General features: G+C 37.4%; 1 protein-coding gene across 1 annotated transcript in view; it reads right to left on the bottom strand.

Moving 5' to 3' along the window:
• The window catches only part of LOC122737952 (neurexin-3-like), a 1,091,749-nt gene that overhangs the window by 356,763 nt on the left and 714,366 nt on the right, over positions 1 to 20,620 (bottom strand). The window contains 2 exon segments of the mRNA XM_043979962.1: positions 854 to 1,237; positions 12,344 to 12,782. Of these exon segments, the coding sequence (XP_043835897.1) occupies positions 854 to 1,237; positions 12,344 to 12,782 (823 nt within the window).

The following is a 20,620-nucleotide window of genomic DNA, read 5'->3' on the forward strand; positions in this document are numbered from 1 at the left end:
GCCCTTTCATTTTTTTCTTTCAAAACTACTCTCCTTCCTATATTCCTATGGAATTTGTAGCTTGTGACAGAAAACTCAGTGCTTATATCGTCTTCTCATAGTTTCATGTATTTCTTGCCTCTCCATATAGAACTAGACTGTAAAAGACTGGAAGATAGGATCTATGTCGCCTATTTCTTTGATTGTTTGTTTTAAATCCTTAATGTCTAACACAGGTGAGCTTAAAAATGCTCACATTTTTGTTCTACCATAACACGGTTAATGACTCTTGGGTCACAATCTCTGTTCTGTCTCATTAACTTTTCAGAATCTCCAATTAAATGTATGCAGATCTTACTTGTAGGACACAGTTCCTATGCCCAAGCCCTGGAGAATTCTTGTCTTTGTTACTAAGATCCTAATTTAGTACTGACACAAGGAGTCTGGGTAGTAAGAGGAAGGAAGCTCCACAGCACTGCTGTTCTAAAGGCCCAGGTTTGGCCAATTTCTTCAGTGTGCCCAGATATCCAGTGGAGAGTAATAGCCAACTATTAGTAAATGATTTATTATTCCAGATTTTTTGTGTGTGCTTCATGCTAGATTTTGTTTTAGAATTACAACTTGAGAGAAGATAGTATTTGTTCCAAACTTTCCCTTCCTGAGATCCATTCGCAGCAAAGCAAATCCAAGAATTAAGAAATTGGAAGGAAGATGCCTTAGAAATCAGTTGGGTCCAATTGATGGTGCCAGGAAAAGGTCATCTCCAAGAAAAGGGGGATATTATTTCTAAAGTTAATGACATTTAGGGGACATTACCACGGTATAGGACTACAACCAGATAATTTAGCAAATCATTTGCCAAGGGGAGACTTACCCCTCTCACATGTTCTCCCCCAGTAGCCGGTGCCAGTGCAGTCACAGATGAAGCGGTTCCAGCCATCCTTGCAAACAGCATTGTTTTTGCAAGGGTAGCTGTCGCACTGCTTTGTGCTAAGCCTAGAGCAAGAAGACTTGACCCCTGCGGCATTCTGCACTTCTGCCAGCTGCCGGATGTTCTTGCTCCGTCCGTCGATGAACAGGTCTCGAATGCAGCCCACGTAGCCATAATTCAGCATGGCAGTCCAGAGCTCTGTAGGGAGGATCAGCCCCGCACGGTTCTCTGGCAGTCCACCCAGGTACATGTCCCCCTCCAAGTCCAAGATCTCACTCTCTCCACTGGCTGTGAATGGGGTACGCCTGCTGTTCACTGATATGGTACCTAAGACGAGGAAGAAAGGGAAACAGACATGAGTTAGCAGCTTGGAGGGCAGCTCAGACACATCAGACATTCAGGGAATTAAACAAAAGGCACCAGGTAGGTGGGCCCTGGAGACCAGATCCTGTCTTGCCAGAAAAGAAACAATACACAATGATAATAAGTAGAAAGGATAATCTTCATGAGACTCATTCCAACCTTAGGCAGCTGGGACAGGGTACACCAAGTGGGAACTAAAAGAAATCTCAGTGACCTGGTAAAAAGTATATATGTTAAGTGATAATTAGTGGCTCAATATAACCCCCCCCCACACACACACACACCCTCAGCTTATCTCCTATCTGAGGATCTATAAGTAGTGTCATCTTCAAACAAAAGGTCAACTTTTTTTTATAATGTCCAACTATGGCCAATGAGCCATTCTCCTGACGAGGATTGAAGTTTTCCTAGTTTTCCTTTTGCTTGTGATTAATTTAGGAACCAGCTGAGATGTAATAGAATATCCATTGTAACCAGTCTCTGGATTTAGTATTTCTTCCTCTACAATGCTTTTTCCTTAATATTGTTTTTATTAATTTTAATTTTACTATTTTAAGTATCACTATTACTGTGAATAAATATTATTGTAAATGGGGTTGAGTCTAAATGTCTAATAGTTCCCTTCTAACAGACACCAAAATACCCAAATGATGTGGAAAATGTCAGAGCAAAGGTTCTTAGCCTTTTTTTGTGTCATGACAGGCCCTTTCACAGTCTGGTGAAACCTACGGACCCCTTCTCAGAATTTTTTTTAAATGTATAAGATAAAATACATAAAATGGAGGAGGAAATATATATTTTAAAAAACAAATTCATGGCTCCCTCAAATCTATCCACAAATCCATTGGATGGTCAGTGAATCCCAGATTCAAAACCTTTGTTTTTGAGGAACTGGATCTTTGATTTCACTGGCAAAGAGAATTCTGTAAGAGAAAAGCTCCTATTAACTATGCATATCAGCACGTGCTTTTCAATTTATAGACTTTGCAAATTGCCTGGGATATTGAAAAATAAAGTGACATGTCCAGGATGACATAGCCACTCCACATCAAAGGATTTGAACCCAAGATCTTCCTAACACTAATGCTGACTATCTACTCTGGCATGCTATCAATCAATCCTTCAATTTTCTTTCTTTTTTCCCCTTCTTTTCTGTATGTATGTATGTATGTATTTATATATTCATTCATTCATTCATTCATTCATTCATTTATCTATCTATCTATCTATCTATTTATTTATTTATTTATTTATCTGCCTGTCTGTCTGTCTGTTTATTTATTTATTTGTTTGTTTGTTTGTTTATTTATTTATTTTGGGGCCCTTTGATTTTTCACAAAAATCACTGAACCATGGAACCACAGAATCTTATAATTGAACGCATACCCAGTAGTCATTCAACAAGCATTTATGTGCTTACTATGTACCAATTGGAAATGAGGATACAAGAAAGACAAAAATACCCCATACATAACCTAAAGGAGCTCACATTCTAATGGTAGAAATAACATGGAAATAATTCTACATAAGAGATATAGTCTCAATGGAAGATAACCTCAGAGGGAAAGTAAGAATATGCTCTCTAGTATTCCAGACAAGTGTTAACCTAGCCTTTTCTTGGAAATCTCCAGTAAATGGGATGCCAGTATTTACTGATACCAGCTTTGTTAGGAAATTGCTTTTGTTGTTTCTGTTGTCATTTTTAATGAAATATTTGTTGATTGAAAAACTCTAAAAAAAAACCCTACATCTTTTTCTCTTTACCTTCTGCCCATGCTTCTAGTCCTATCCTTTGTGGCCAGAGAACAGTTCTGACCACTCTTCCATATGACAGCCTTTCGAATACTTGGAGACAGCTATCACCTCCCCCACCCCCACCCCAAGTCTATTCTTTCAATGGATTCCGATATGGCATGGTCTCAAGACCTTTCACCATCTTGATTATCCTTCTCTGATTTATCAATGCCCTCCCTAAAAAGGATGGTGTCCTTAAAACTGAACATATGAAAATGTTCTAACACAAGTAGAATATAGCAGGGCTATTGACTCCCTGGTCTTAGACATTAAATATCTCCTAATGTAGTCTAAAATCATATTAGCTTTCATGACTGCCATATCACATCATTTATTCATGCTGAGAATAAAGTTTATTAAAATGTGCAAATCTTTTTCAGAGGAATGGCTATCTAGCTATACCCTCTCCCATTTTATATTTGTGAATTTGATTTTTTAAAAATTAAGTGTGTCCCCATTAAATTTCATCTTAAATTATTCAACCCAACATTCTAGCCTCTATATACATATATATACACATATATACATAGATATATACACAGATATATATAAGCATATACAAATATATCTATTTATATGTATATATGTATGTGAATTTATATATATATATGTATTCAATTTATATGTATATAAGCAACATAACAAATATAACAATAGTAACAACAAAAATGTTTGTATATCTTTTGGACCCTGACCAAAATATAATATACCTCTAGGTGATACAGTCCATAAAGTGCTGGGCCTGGAGTAAGGAAAATCTGAGTTCAAATCCTACCTCAAATACTTTATAGCTGTGTGATCCAGGGCTAGGCATTTAACCTCTGCCTCAGTTTGTTCAACTATAAAATGGGGACAATTCATGGCACCTACGTCATGGCGTTGTTGTGAGAATTACAGGGGATAATGTTTGTGAAGCACTTAGCATAGTGCCTGGCACATAGTAAGTCTTAATAAATGGTTGTTCTCTTCCCTTTTTCCCTCTCAGCTTTCTGAAACCAAGTCTTGATGCACAAGACATTTATTCCCTTATCCAAGTAGCTTATATAAATGTTAGAGCAGACACCTAAGGTACTCCAGTAGAAACCCTTCAACAAGCTGACTTTGTGTTTTTGGATCCAGTCACTTAACCAATTCTGAAGCCATCAAACTATGCTGTTGCATAGTCTCCATCTCTCCATTGTGTCCCCAAGAATATTATGAAAGACTTTGTAACACGCTTGGTCAAAATCTAGGAATATTATATGTCCGGAATCCTTTTCCCCTATTTTGTTAAGTAATCCTTTCAGAAAAGGAAATGAGGGTAGGTTTGCATTAACCTGCACTTGACAAAACATTCTGGCTGGCTCTTTTTGATCACTGCTTCCCATTCTTCTTTAACAGTTACGTTGATGGCTCATTTCTCTATATACTATGAACACTCCCAATACATCTTCCCCACAAGAGATCCTCCCTCAAAACAAAGAAAATCTTAACAAGATTGACCAATGCAGTGAAAGCATTTGAACATGTATGAAACATACTGAACTTTTATTCTACCACTTCTCAGAGAAGAGGGACATGTGTTTTGACATCAATTCTCTGGGACAAAGATTTAACCACTTATTTTCAAGATGATCACCGATCATTCCTTTTATAATACATGCTAAAATTATCCCTGATTCTAAGTTAGATTCACTGGCCTATCATTTGCAGAGGCCCCCTTTGATTGACAAGTGGGACATTTGCCCTTCACCAGGCCTAAAAGACTTCTCTCATTCTCCATGATCTTGCAAAGATCACAGATTCTCAGTGGTTCAGTGATCCTATCACTGTCTTTCAGTCCCCTGGGATATAATTTGTCTTGGCCTGGAAACCTGAAAGCATCAAGAATGGGTTGATGCTCTCATATTATCTCCTGGCTTATCTTGGTTTCTATTCCCCATTAGCCATTTTTTTGTTCTGTCTTTTCAAGTCCAAAGATTATTCTCCTTTTCAGGGGAAACAGGATCAAAATAAGAGTTGAATAGGCCTCTTTTCTGTCCTTTGTCGGCCATCATCAGCCCATCCATCCTGGGCGTCAGTCCTGTCAGTTTGATCCTCTTCTTATAACCAATATAGCTTTGGTGATTTTAATTTTCCTGGTTAATGTAGCAAACTAAATTATTCAAACATCAAAGGCTATGTTGGGGGAAGGGGACTTTATTGTTTTTGATGTACATGCTGATTATTACCAACCACTTAGGCTAATGTTGGACATTTAGTCCACTGATTTAAAAAAAATTACTATCACATGACTTCCATGTACAAAACATCACCCACTTGGCATACAGAAAAACATAGTCTCTGTGAGGCAATGTTATATTGTGAAAGAAACTCTTAATAAATGGACCCTTTCCTACATTTCCAGTCTTCTTACACTTTACTCCCCTCCACATGCTATTAATCTAGTTATACTGGCCTATTTGAAGTTCTTTAAACAGGCCACTCCAACTCCCATCTTTGCACTGGCTGTCTCTCCTGTCTAGAATGCTTTAGTCTTCACTTCTTTTCTTTCATTTCCCTGTCTTCCTTCAAGAATCACCTTAAAGCTCACTTTCTTTAGGAAGCCTTTAGTCTTTTTAGATTACTTACAATCTAATATAGAGATGGAGATAGAACACACATATATGTAATATATATCTACAATATTCAAATATTTATATAAATAAATATGATATATTTCTAATATATAGCTATGACATATATTCATATATATACTATGTATTTGAAGATTAGATAGATAGATAAATAGATACATAGACACATAGATGCATATATCATAGGTATATGAGCAGCTAGGTGGCACAGTGGATAGAGTGTCAGGCTTAGAGTCCAGAAGACTCATTTTCATGAGTTCAAATCTAGCCTTACTTATTAGCTGTGTGACCCTGGAAAAGTCAGTTAACCATGTTTGCCTCAGTTTCCTCATCTGTAAAATGAGCTGGAGAAGGAAATGGCAAATCACTCCATCATCTTTGCCAAGAAAACCTAAAGTGGGTTCATAGAGTCAGACACAACTGAAAAACGACTGAACACATTTTATGTATATACATAAATGTGCATATATATATTTGTGTGTATACAATATATATACATATGTGTGTGATATACATGTGTATATATATGTGTGCATATTCAAATACCAAGTTATTTACATGTTGTCTGTCCTATTTGAATGTGAGCTTCTTGAGAGCAAAGATTGTTGTTTGTTTGTTTCATCTACATATCCTTAATGCTAAGCACAGTTCCTGGCACATAGTAAGTAATTAATAAATAAATGCTTGTCGACTGATGGAAGCAGCAAAAAAAAGTCAGAAAACTGGTTCCCAACTGGAGCCAGCAAACAAAAGTCAGAAAAATGGTTCCCAACTGAGGCACAAATCATGCCAGTTTCCAGACACTATGAATAATATCAACATCACAAAATGTCAATTGCAAAGGGCCTAAAACGTTGACTAGTTCAAGTCACACCTAAAAAGAAATTCTTATATGTATAATAGCTCTGTCAAGAAATCATTCTACTTTTATTTAAAGATTCCCAGCCTCCTAGTTAATTTTATTTTTAGAGATTTCTACTCTATTAATTTTTTTTAAATTTAGGCCTTAATCTGTCACATATAATAACATTTTTATCTCCTGTGCAGCTTCCATTCCCCTATTTATATGCTTTTCTGGATTTTGACCTACCACTAACTAGTTAATATTACTATGGGAAAGAAATGACATCTGTAGAACCATTTGCCTCATCTATTAAACATGAGGGTAGAATTATGTTAGAGCCATATAGAGTAACTGTAAACTTATTGATCCACCAAGAATATTGGTGTATGGTTTTCTTTTTCTGTTTGGACCCTTCCTAGTTGATGTGTTAAGACTGTATTTTTGTCATAGAAAGAATCTGGCAAGATCTCATCGTTTACTTTTTTACAAATTAAGTTATAGTAAAATTAATCGTTTTATGATTGTTTGGTAAAATTCACTTGTGAATCAATCTAATCCAAATCAGTAAAAGTTATGAGACATGTAAAAATGTGAGTAAAAAGGGAAGAGAGGGAAAATATTGCAAAATGGGGCAAAATCTTATATCCCCCAAAAGCCTAATGTTATAATGGCCCTAGACTAGATGCCTTCCAAGAATTTTTCTAGTTCTAGACTGTGTAAGATTCCACATTTCTTGAGGAACTTACAAAATATATGGTGGGCTAGGATGGATTAGCAATGCATTCATACATTTATTGAACATCTATAAATTCCATGATGGTGAGGTCCAAGTCTCATGTGTCATTACATTTCATAGAAGATCTAATAAGAACTAATTGTGTTTTATACTCAAAGCTCTCTAAGTCTCCCAAGCTCAGTGAAGAACTAAAAACAAGCTTGCAAACTGGGCATAAAAGCTATGGAGTACATATGGAAATATTATGGCACAGTGAAAAATTGTTATATTTGGAGTCAGAGGACCTAGTTTCTATCACTTTCTATAGGAGAGACCTTGTACAAGTCATTTAACTTAATTGAGCTTCCATTTCCTCATATGTAAAGTGAAGGGGTTGAAGTAGGTGATCGCTGAGGTCCTTTTGGCTCTAGACCAATGATCCCATAATGTTAAATTGTGGGAAAAGGAAAAGAAGGGAAAGGAAGAGAATTGTCAGAAATAATGGTAGCAGCATAGTATCAGCAACAAGGAAACAGTATCTAGGTCAACCTGGACTGGATATTTAAATGTTTAAATCTAATCCATAACTAGTACCTTAAAAAAAATCATCATGAAATATGTTACTATTCCATGGATTTGGCAATAGTCTGTCAAATCCTGCTTTCTGTGCACATATCAATGTAGAGACCAACCCTTTCACCCTAATATGGAAAGTCTAAAATGGTGGACCTATCCTTGAGACACCTCAATAAATGTTCTGCTAGGGTTCTACTACTGTACTATGGGGTTTTACTTCAGGTTAAGTGTAAAAAATCCTATTGTAGGTTTAAGACATTCTGTGTGTGTGTGTGTGTGTGCTTAAATCAGCATTTACTTTTTCACACATTTACTCATTTCAGTAAATCTATTTAAATCACTATTGTTTTCTACATATCTTATTAAGACTTTTTTATTATTTTAAACATCCAACTGGTACAAATAATAGTGGATATCTTTGACCTGTCTTCCCTCTTACCTATGATCTTTCCTTTGCCCTTAATATTTCCATAGAGGAAGTATTTTTAACTTGGGATGTATGACTTTTTGTTTTGGGGTTTTTTTTGTTTGTTTGTTTTTTGTTTTTTTGCTGGACAATGAGAGTTAAGTGACTTGCCCAGAGTCACACAGCTAGTGTCAAGTGTCTGAGGTTGGATTTGAACTCAGGTCCTTCTGAATCCAGGGTTGGTGCTTTGTCCACTGCACCATCTAGCTGCCCCCAGGATCTATGACTTTTAAAAATGTTTTGATAACAATATTTCATTATAGTTAGTTTCCTTTGCAACCCTATGTACTTTATTGTATGCATTTAAAAACAATATTCTGAGAAGGGATTCACGGGAACCAGTACATTGCTAAGGTGACCACCACACATACACCCAAAAAGGTTAAGAACACTTGCAATAGAAGCCATTTGCCAACTAGCCAGAAGTCATACTTTGTACTATGTAAATGTGGCACTATAGAAACATTATTTATTTGGATTCCCAAACAATTCCTGACAAAATTATATTTTTAGCTTATAAACTTGTCAATTTCTGACCTTTATTAGCAAGGTTCTTTAGATTTATGTATATTGTCTTAAGATTAAAAGAATCTCAAACTTGGACATAAACGTAAGACTCACAGCTTCTAAATTACTCCATTTGGGTAAGTGAGGGGTTACATCTAAATTATTCCATTCTTAAGATTTACCAAAGAAAAAAAGATTCCACATTAGGGAAAGAGGAATGGAGGTACAGGATAGGGAACTGTAGGTACCTATATTTTGTATAAAGATTGTAGAGATTAATGAGAGACTGGAGAAAAAGTGCTCGACTTGGAGTGAGGAAAACTCTGACACTTGGTAACTGTTTACAATGCAGGTAAATCAATTAATCTCTCTGATCCTTTTATAATTTCCTGACTTAACCTACTTAAAGATAGATTGTTATCTAATGTTTTTGTCAAATGAAAGCCTCAGAGCAGAGAAATAATAGAGCCTTAACATATTAGAAATTAGCATTAAATACTAATACCCCAAAGAAGGAAAGCATAGTTGAAAATTTCACAAATTGGGTTCTGATTATCATTATTTATTTTCTTAGGGCCAGTCATTTATTTGTTCAAATAACATTACATGCCTTGATTGTAATTATTAGTACATAAAAATAGCAGTTGAACATTACTCCCTTGCATGAAATGCAAATCATTTTTGTGAATGCTTAGAAAATAAAAATATACTTTTCATTTATCAGTGACCACTAAAATATAAACAAAGTAGAATTTCTTATTCAAAACAAATAATTACCTTTGGACATAAAAGTATAAGGAGAAACAAAATGAATGGATTTCTATTAGTTCTACCCTTACATGTGATAAAAATTGTGTAAGAAAGACCCCCAAGCTGGCATGCCTCAAGAAGACATTAATCATAAAAAAAAAAAACTCCACTGACATAACAAATAATATCTAAGGTCCCTTCCATGTCTGAATCTATGTGCATATGACAGCCAAGATCATGGATTCCAAAATACCTTCTTCCTATATGGGTGTTTCTTTCTTCATTGCATCTATCTCTGACACTCCTATATTTTGCCTTCTCTTTGGAAAAAGAAAAGGTTTTGAATCTTCAGATAAATTAAAATTTTTTTTTTCTTAAAGTATAAAAACCAAACTGTTCATTCTTGTTCAGCAAAGAACATTTAATTTGAAGTCTCTTATCTCCAATCAAGTTTCAGGCAATCAATAAACCTTCCTACTGAGCATCAAATAAATAGTCCAGCACTGCAATCTGCTGCCTGAATGTCCTCTGTGCATAACCCATCCAACTTCTCCTATGGGCAATGGTGCTCATTGCTGCTGCCATAAAACTGTCCCATCAAAACACAGTCATCCTAAACAGTATAGCTATGGATCCCATTGGGTAGAGTAGTGTTTCCTCTCACCAAACCAAATGCAGAAGGCTCCACATAGAATGAAAATGACCACAGTGTTTTGTACATAGGGGATAATTAGTGGCATGTTTGTTAATTTGAATGGAATGAATAAGATCTTGCCAGAGGAGTTTGTCCTTAAAAATCACAGCAATTTTAGTGTTAGGAGGCCATTAAGGTTTGGGGCTAGCTAGAAAGTAGCAAATATGTATAACAAAGGCAAGAATGTGGAACTAGTCAGTTTCATTCAGCTTCTGTTCTGTCTCCTAGCTTCATTTGCATGCCAATTAAAGAGGATCATGGGAATGAACTCAATGCCCCAGCCTCCATACCTTTCTTGTGTGTATGCAGGTATACGTATGTATGGGGGAGGAGTGGCCACTAAATAGAGTTCCCAGAATAGGTTTTGGGAATATAGTCTCACAATCAGAGTCTACATGGAATAACAAGGAATTTTCTAACCCCAAATCAGATAGCTACACAGGATTACGGGTGTTGAATCAGCATCAGACAAAAAGTAGTTATAAAGAATAGATGATCCTAGTCTGGGAAATCCTGTTGGCTTTGTTAGCTATTTCCTCTCTGGATATGTTGGCTCATAGCCTCAGCTATGCCCTGAAAGAGTATCAGCTGACCCTTGTAAGAAAAAGTTTTCCTAGCCACTGCACACTAGCAGAATGCAGGTATATGGACCTGAAGAACTAAAGTCCAGTGGATGGTACCAAAGGGGAGCTCAATACCTACCTACATCACTAGTAAAGGAAGATTCCCAGCACAGTGGAAACATGACACCCAGTTCTGTGTGGAAATCAGTGTGAGGGCATTCACCCAGTCCAGGTGCATACCTAAATGCATATCCTCCATGCATGAGCCTCATCCACACAGGTTCCTGGCATTTAACTCCCTTGTGCATGTTTCCTGGCCATGCATGTTTCTTTTATGTATGATTTCCATACATGTAAACTGGTATGGGGTATTCTCTGTGTGTTCATCTTTGCCGATGGTAGAGTAACCTATACGAAATTATACACTCTGTATAGATGGAGAGCTACTTTACTGACACTTTCTTGCTATGTAATTTGACTAATTGTCATGTTTTGACATGTTTTTACAAGCTTGTGTGCTATGGTTCTGAGTGGGCACTACATCAATGAGTTCTCTTAACCTAGGGTAGTTTATTTTATTTTAAAATTTTTTTTCTGGATGCTCTTGTGTAAGGTAGGACTTCAATGGTCATATTAGTGATCCCAAAAAAGTACTTCTTCCTGCCTCTATAATACTTGAATGAGAAATGAGGTAAAATGAGTAAGAGATCCTGGGGAAATGATTACTGTACTTGTAACATTTAGCAGGCCCTTAAGTTTGCAATGGCCCAGAATAAGCCAGAATAAGAGTGGTCAAGTATTCAGAAGCCCCAGATTCCATATTAGCCCCTTTTTTCCTCTCTTTGTTATTGTTCCAGAGTGGCCATGTACTGCCCCAGGCAGGCTTGTTTGATCTGAGGCTGCAGAAACAAGGAAAGCCATTTAAACTAAATGTAAAAGGTTATGAGGAGGAAGGCAGAGTTAGTGAGGTCTGAGCAAAGAGTGAAATATAGGCTTTCACTCTAAAGGAAGGCTTTAAATTGAACACGACTTCAGGAAAAATCAATTTGCTTTTCCCTTTCTTGTCATAATTTTCTTGACAATATGACTTTTGCCAATTATTGAGGGGTATATCTGCTGCATAAACTACTGTACTGTGAAGCCACTGTATGGTAAAATCACCTAATCCAGCACCTGTAATCTCACAACTGGTTTTCATAGCACTGAGAAGGGGGGGAAATCAATATGAATGTCATGACAGTCTCTTTGGTAGTGGTGGAAAATGTATATACAGTATTTTAAAATTTATGTTCAGTTTGAGGACTATTGGAGACATAGCTAAGATTGGAGAGTGTGATGTGTGACAGGAAGGATGAGAATCCAAACAACAAATGGGCCAAGGGTTCAGTTCAGAAATAAATACCTAAAATAACACTCAAAGGGAACATGAAAAACCAGTGAAGTGAAAAAAACATTGGGGAAAAGGTGGTGAAGAGGCTCTAGATAAGAATGACCTTTTACTTTTTGCCCTGAACCTCGCCCACCACGTGCTTTTTGTCTCTCCTACCTGATCTGCCATCCCGTTGAATGTCCACATGATACCATTCACCATCGTTTGCTTTCTTCTGGGTGGCTTTCACTTTGATGGTGCCAGAACCCATATCAAGGAGCAGGTAGAGGTTCCCATCTAGCAGTTCGACAGCAAAGAAGTCTACTTTGGTGTTCTTTTGACTCCGGGAATCCTTTCTTTCCTGGGGCTTGCCATGAGTGAAAAGGATGAGGCCATTGGGTTCTGTTGTACGGAAGTCAAAGGAGATTGAGCCCATCCTCTTGGTGTTCCACTTGGGAAGGCTGATGTAAGCCTCAGGGGTCTCAAAGTTGATAGGGTCCAGTGTGGCCACATTTTCGCACTTGAATACCACCTCGCCATAGATTTTCATCTTGGTGTCACCAATTCTGGCCAAGCGAGACAGCTCCAGACGGATATCGTTATTCTTATAAACAACCTGTCAGAGATCAAACAGCAATGCCACATGAATCAGTCTTGCAAACAATAGCTCTCTATTGCCAGTTAGGCTTCAGAAAGAAACATCTAGGACAAAGCTTTAGGGCACTATGCTCTGTATTGATATTACACAGGGACATAAAAGAAAGTCTGAGGGGACCTTGGAGAGCATGCTGAGCCTTGAATCAATTTTCTCAATCTATGTTTTTCTCTCTCCCTTCTGCCCAATTCCTTAAGCTTCTGCAAAGGGTCAGAACATAACCCAAAAGACAAGGTTCATATGCAATTGGGGATGCTTTACTTTTTGATTTTAGCAATGTTAGGAATAGTTTTGGGACTAGATGATGCAGTGGATAGAGTACTGTGCCTGGAGTCAGGAAGATGAGTCTTCCTGAGTTCAAATCTGGCCTTAGAAACTTACTAGCTGACTCTGGACAAGGCATTTAATCCTGTTTGCTTCAGTGTCCTCATCTATAAAATGAGCCAGAGAAGGAAATGGCAAACTACTTTAGGATCTTTGCCAAGAAAATCCCAAAAAGGTTCACAAGGAATCTGACACGATTGAAAAATGACTAAAAAACAACTTAAAACATATTTCTCAAAAAATTACTACCTCAGTGGATAAAGCACTGACCCTGGATTCAAGGTGACCTGAGTTCAAATTCAGCCTCAGACACTTGACACTTACTAGCTATGTGACCCTGGGCAAGTCACTTAACCTTCATTGTACCACCAAAAAAAAAATTACTACATCCACTCAGGGCCTAATATAACTATAAAGCAGTTACCTTTTATTCCTAATACCCCACATCAGCATCGTAGAGAGGTTGTTTCTTTTCAACATATACCATCCTGTGGAACAGACCATTTTGACGCTATACCCTTGGGCATAATGTGCAATCATTCATGACCATATTCTTTTTTTTTTTTAGAGAAATGAGGGTTAAGTGACTTGCCCAGGGTCACACAGCTAGTAAGTGTCAAGTGTCTGAGGCCAGATTTGAACTCAGTTCCTCCTGACTCCAGGGCTGGTGCTCTATCTACTGCACCACCTAGCTGCCCCTGTGACTATAATCTTAAAGGTAAAGAAAATAACTCTTCTTTCCTTTGCTGTAACTCACCCTAGCTTAGATATTACTATCTGTTTATCTTTGATAAATAGAACTTTGAGGGAACAGAGTGATTCCATGTGGGGCTCTTTAATAAATCTCTAACTTCATTCTGTTGAATTATCAACCCTTTCTAGGATGTAGGCAAATGGAACTGATTTGCTGTCATTGAATCCTCCCAAATAACAGTATGGGTCTCTTTCCACTGGTGACCTGCACCTTACTCTATTTCCATGAGCCAAAAGACCTGACATTATCATTGAATTCAGATTCTTGTGAAATTTCATTTTCAGTAGCTATGAATTTCACATTTAACATTAAGTATCAAATTAAAATCACCCATTAAAAAGGTACTCTTCCAATTCTAAAAAAAAATCGTCCCATTTTAAAGTTTTGATAGGTTGACCACATGTAGAGAGTACATATTGTAGGCTCTCACTACAATTGCACCAGCAACGCAGAAAATAATGGAAATATGTCATTGCTCCAGTTCCCCTTCCTTTTCATCCTCCTATTCTGCAGTGTTTTCTTTTTGACATAATAAAATCTGATAAAATGATAAAATAGTAAAAGTCTATTATTATCTTCCCTATCTTTACTTTAAATGACTATTGTTATGCCAAATAGAATGCCAAGCTTGAAGTCAGGAATACCTGATTTTAAATCTGATCTCAGACAGAAGGTGTGTGACCCTGAAAAATTCATTTAACCCTCTTTGCCTCAGTTTCCTCATCTGTTAAATGAGTTGGAGAAGGAAATGGCAAACTATTCCCCTATCTTTCCCGAGAAAACCTCAAATGGGGTCATGTGGTGTCATAACAATTGAAATTACTGAACAGCAACAAAATATCAAATGATTAACTGTTCAAAGTTAATGAGTAATAAATATTTAAAGTGGCAATGGTCTCAGTTATTGCAGATTAAGAGCTAGTCAGGAAGACCTAGGACAAGTCCTGCTTCTGATACATACTAGGTCAAGGACCTGGGACAAGTAAGTCATTTAAATTCTGGACAGCCCTCTAAGAATCCAAATCGAAGAGCAAGTGCTGACCTGTACTTCCAGAGAGGTAGTATACTCCCTGGAAGTTTCTTATATAAATGGAATCATGGATTTGGTCCAAATGATCATGAGTAATGAATAAGGAAGATTACTTTTTTCTATCCCATCCAGGAGAGGCAAAATGCCTTTGAGGCCCAGTCATAGAATTATAGGATTTGAAAGCTGAAAGAAATCAGAGAGATCCTCTAGCTTAACTTCCTCTTTTGCAGATAAAGAAAATGAGGTCGAGAGGGTAAATTATTTGCCCAAAGTTAGGGAGCTTTGAGGAGACCCCAGGAATAGATCAAAGGGGAATTTAGACCTTCTGGCAGACAACAAATAAGAAGTGGAGTGATTTCAGTAGTAACTAAGTGCTGGAACAGAGGCATGACTTAATATAGTGAAGGAAAAAAGGGTATTCACTCTTGACTAGGAGTAAAAAAAAAAAAAGACTGAAAATGTAGAACACAAATCTCTTAGAGAGTTAGACTTCATGGCCTAGACCAGCAAAAGACTAGATTCAGAAAACTAGGTCTCTGAAGTTATAGAGACAGGAAGAACCCTAAATAAGACTTGCCTCCTAAGCTGATATTTAATGTCTCTAGTATAATGGTTTATCAGCATTAGGGACTCTACTCTGAAATCCCTCCTTCTTTTATCCCACAGTCAATCATATCTTACCAAATCTTGAACCTCGATTATTCCCACCATCTCCCTCCTTCATTCCCATTTATGTGCTACTGAATGGAACTAAAGAAAACCAGGAATTCATCCTGACTCGGTCCACTACAAATTTTTTGTTATTATCTAATTTCAAGTGGAAACTCACTGCATTCTATTTCTCCCTAATTGAGTTAAGCTTGCCATAGTCCCCTGCTCTCCACCCACTTGACTGAGGGCCTTCACACACACACACACACACACACACACACACACACACACACACACACACACACACACACACACACACGACATTTGATGCAGACTTTGATGTGGAGTTCTTCCTTTTTTCCTCCTCCCTTTTTCATATCATTTAAACATCTTTCTCCACTAACTCCTCTTTCTGTCCAGTCTTGGGTGAAGAAATGACCCTTGTCCTTGCCAATACCAATCTCTCGGCATGTATCATATCATCATATCACCACCCCCCTCCCATTTTTTCCAACAAATTTTCCCAACTCTCATCCTCAGTTTCTTATCTCCAGTCTACTGGATCATTCCCTGCTGCCTATCTCCCCCATACTTAAAAAATGCTCACCTGATCCTAAAATTCCTGGCAGTTATCATCCTATAGCTTTCCTCTCCTTATAGGGTAAACACCTAAAGAAAGGTATCTACACCTAGTTTTGTTCGTTCATCATCTATATCACATCTATTAAATGTGAGTATACTGCAAGGCCCTGTCATGGGTCCTCTTCTCTTTCTACATTCTTTTGCTTGGTGAATGTATTAGTTCCCATATCTCCATACTGAGGAATTCCAGACCTATATGTCTAGCCCTAGTCCCTTTTGTGATGTCTGGTCCCATTTTACCAACTGCCTATTAGATATTTCAAATTGGATACAAGACTCTCAAATGCAACATGTGCAAAACAGAACTCATATTATTTTCCAAAAAAACCCTTATCCTTCTTCTGAACTTATCTAAAACATTGAGGGCAGGGGGCAGCTAGATGGCGCAGTGGACAGAGCACCGGCCCTGGAGTCAGGAGTACCTGAGTTCAAATCCAGCCTCAGACACTTAACACTCACTAGCTGTGTGACCCTGGGCAAGTCACTTAACCCCAATTGCCTCACTAAAAAAAAAAAACAAAAACAAAAACAAAAACATTGAGGGCAAAAGTCACTTCTTCCAGTCATTCAGATTCAAAACCTCATTATCATTCTTGACTCTTCACTTGAAATGACCAAACACATTCAATAAATTGACAGATCATGTAATTTCTATCTCCACAACTTGTCTCCTACAAGGCACCCTTCTTTCCATTCACACGGCTACCACATTAGTTCAGAACTGCATCATCTCTTCCTGGACTATTGTAATAACGTTCTATTTGGCCTTCCTACATCAAACATCTTCCCAAAGCACAAATCTAATCTGACACTCCCCCTTACATATATACATACTGAATAACCCCCACTGGACCCCTATTACCTCTAGAATCAAGTATTAACTCTTCAGTTTGGCACTAAAATTCTTTATAACTTGTACCCCCTCCAAAAAGTACAATGCACAATTTGTACATTATGATTATATTTATATAAAGACACATAGTCTCCCATAATAAAATGCAAACATTTTAAGGACAGGGACTATTTTATTTTTTGTCTGTATTTTACCTGTGCTTAGCAAAGTGCCTGATACAAAGTAAGTACCAGGTGGGCCAAAAGTCACAAATATTTAACAACTCCTTTCTTTTTAATTTTTTTATTTACAATACCATAACATCATATACTATATGTGTGGGTATATATGAAATGAATTTATATTATGTATGAAAAATCAGATTTCATAAATAGTGAAAAATAAAGAAAAATAAATTTCAAGACGTTATTAAAATATCAGACCCCTCCATAACTTTTGGCCCACCCTATACTTAAAAAAAATGTTTGATGATTGATTGACTGATGGAAAAGGGGTAGGTCTGACTATGTCACCCCCTACTTAATTAGCTTTGGTGCCTCCCTATCACTGACACCATCAAATATAAATATTCTATTTGTCATTCAAAGCTTTTCAAAACCTTCCCCCTCACCACCATTTTCCAGTCTTCCTGCACATTATAATACCCCCATCTCCACATATTCTTCAATTCAATGACACTGGACTCTTTCCTGCTCCTCAAACAACATATTAAAACTCCAGAATCCAGGCATTTTCACTGATCTGTCTCTCATGCCTGGAAGGTTCTCCATCTTCATCTCTGCCAAATGATTTCCTTCAGGTGCCAGCTAAAATCTTGTCTTCTACAGGAACCCTTCACCAGCCTTTCTCAATTCTAGGGCCTTCCTTTTGTTGATTATTTCCAATTTATCCTGTACATAAGTTCCTTCTACATAGTCTTTTGCATGTTGTTTCCCCCCACTAGATTATGAGCTCCTTGAGAGCAACAAGGATCTTTTACCTTTCTTTGTATCCCTAGTGTTTAATACAGTGCCCATTGCTAAATGTTTATTAATGTACTTCTGCACCTCTTAGCTCAGTCTTGCTTCTGTATTATCTTGGACCAATTACTAGATTGCACAATACTGATCTTTCTTCTTCCACTCCTCCCTTCACTCTTATGGCCACAAATTTTGGTACATAAATAAAAATATTAATCTTTGACTTTTTTCACACATTTCATTATTGCTTTAGCAAATAGGATGTAATTACTATGATAGTAGAGATTATACCATATACTTCTTTTTCATGCTCCACTCCCAAACACAATCTCTGGTTCTTTCAACTTTCTTGTTCTTTTTTTTTTTTTTAATTTTTTTTTTCTTTTAGTGAGGCAATTGGGGTTAAGTGACTTGCCCAGGGTCACACAGCTAGTAAGTGTTAAGCGTCTGAGGCCGGATTTGAACTCAAGTACTCCTGACTCCAGAGCCGGTGCTCTATCCACTGCGCCACCTAGCTGCCCCCTCAACCTTCTTATTCTTTATCCCTATATCACACACCAGTTCTTTACCCCATTATCTCAAATTCTCTGACTCTTCCTTAGTTTTCAAGCCTATGAATCCCATTCATGTCCTCATGAATAAAAGTACCCTCTTTTTTTGTGGAGCAATGAGGGTTAAGTGACTTGCCCAGGGTCACATAGCTAGTAAGTGTCAATTGTCTGAGGCCAGATCCCAAATCAGGTCCTACTGAATCCAGGGCCAGTGCCCTATCTACTGCGCCACCTAGCTGCCCGGTATCCTCTCTTTTACCTAAAATCCCTGGCTCTCTTGATCCTACACTGCTTCCATTTTTCTAACCCATAGTCCTTGGTAACTCTTAGCATCTACCTCCTCTGCTCCTACTCCTCATTTGTCAAACATTTTGCAGGAGAAAAACAAAACATCTTTCTGACTGAGTCTTCAACAGATTTGAATTGTCAAACCTTCACTGGGCCCTCACTCCTACACAGCAATCAGTTTATGCATCTCTCATTGATTTTGTCACATACGCCACAGTGGCTTTTGCAAACATTATTCTTTCTTCCTCAACCACCCAACTCTGCTTCCTCACTCAACATTCTCAACAGATGACTTTACCTCCTACATTATTTTTTTATTTTTTTTACCTCCTACATTATTTAGAAGATGGAGGTCACAATACAAATTCCCTCAATTCCTCATTTATATATCTTGAAAATTCTTTACTCACCTCTCCTTTCTTTCAGGAGCATAAAGGAAGTGGTCCTTCTTAACAAACAATGCTTTCACTTCTGAAGCTGATCACATTCACTTCCATCTCTGAGACCTCACACTAGAAATATCCCTGTTTTTCTGTCTGAGTCTCCCTTATATATGTCCCTGTTTCTATCTCTTTCTGCCTCTGTCTCTCTGTCCATCTCTGTCTCTGCCTCTGCCCTTCTATCTTTCTCTATCTCTTTTATGATACTTTCTGTTTTATCTCTGTATTTCTGTCTCTGTGTGTCTGTCTACCCCTCTGCCTCTCTGTCTCTGTTTCCCTCCACATCTCTGCCTTTCTTTGTCTCTCCTTCTCCTTTTCTCTCTCTCCTTCATCTTCTTTACTGGTTACTTTTCCTCTGTTCATAAATACACAATTAAACCTCTTGTTACTCTGCTGTCTCATCAAAGTATTGCCTTATTTCGCTTCTTTCCTTCACTGTAAGGCTTCTAAGTCAAAAAGTCAAGTCGACAAGCATCTGTAATGTAATAGGAGGAGGAGGAAAGAGAGCAAGAAGAAGAGGAGAAGGAGAAAATGAAGAGGGGGAGGAGGAAGAGGAAGAAAAAGAGAAGGAGAAGACAGAGGAGGAGGAGGAGAAGGAAGAGGAGAAAGAGGAGAAAGAGGAAGAGGAGAATTTTTGGTGGAACCCTTTGGCCAATGGGGAATGTAAGAAGTTTCCAGGGAGAAAATGTCTCTATCAGTGCAGATTATCACCTTCTTTGCAATTTATAATCTGTAAGAATTACCTCTCAGGAGCAATGAGAGGTAAAATGATTTACCCAAGGTTACACAGCCCATATGTAGAAAGGAAAAATTTGAATTCAGAATTTCCTGACTGAGACCAGTTCTCTGGCCACTCTGCCAGGATCCTTTACCTGTATTATTTTTTTACTTTAATAAAACTTTAAAGTTGTCAAAGCACTTTTGCATACATTATATCATACACGCATTTTAGTTTCACAATAAACTGTGAAAAAGTACAACTTGTGAGCTCCTCAAGGGAAGAGACTCTTTTCCCCTTATTCGTATAACCAATCCTTGGCATATATTAGGCACTTAATAAATGTATATTGACTGACTAACTATAGGGTATCCCAAAATTCTTAGTGAAGCTTATATGAGTTTATTATTAAGCTTATTTAAGTTTAAATACCTTAAAACTTCACTAATACTTTAGGATACCCTGTATAATCCTTACTTAAAGATGAAGAAACCGAGTCACTTGAAGCATGCTTTTTTCACTCTCATTTTTTTCTTTTAATCCAGTTTTCTTGTACAAAATGACAAATATGGTAATGTTTTAAATAATC

Source organism: Dromiciops gliroides, chromosome 2, assembly GCF_019393635.1.
Source record: "Dromiciops gliroides isolate mDroGli1 chromosome 2, mDroGli1.pri, whole genome shotgun sequence".
Lineage (NCBI taxonomy): Eukaryota > Metazoa > Chordata > Mammalia > Microbiotheria > Microbiotheriidae > Dromiciops > Dromiciops gliroides.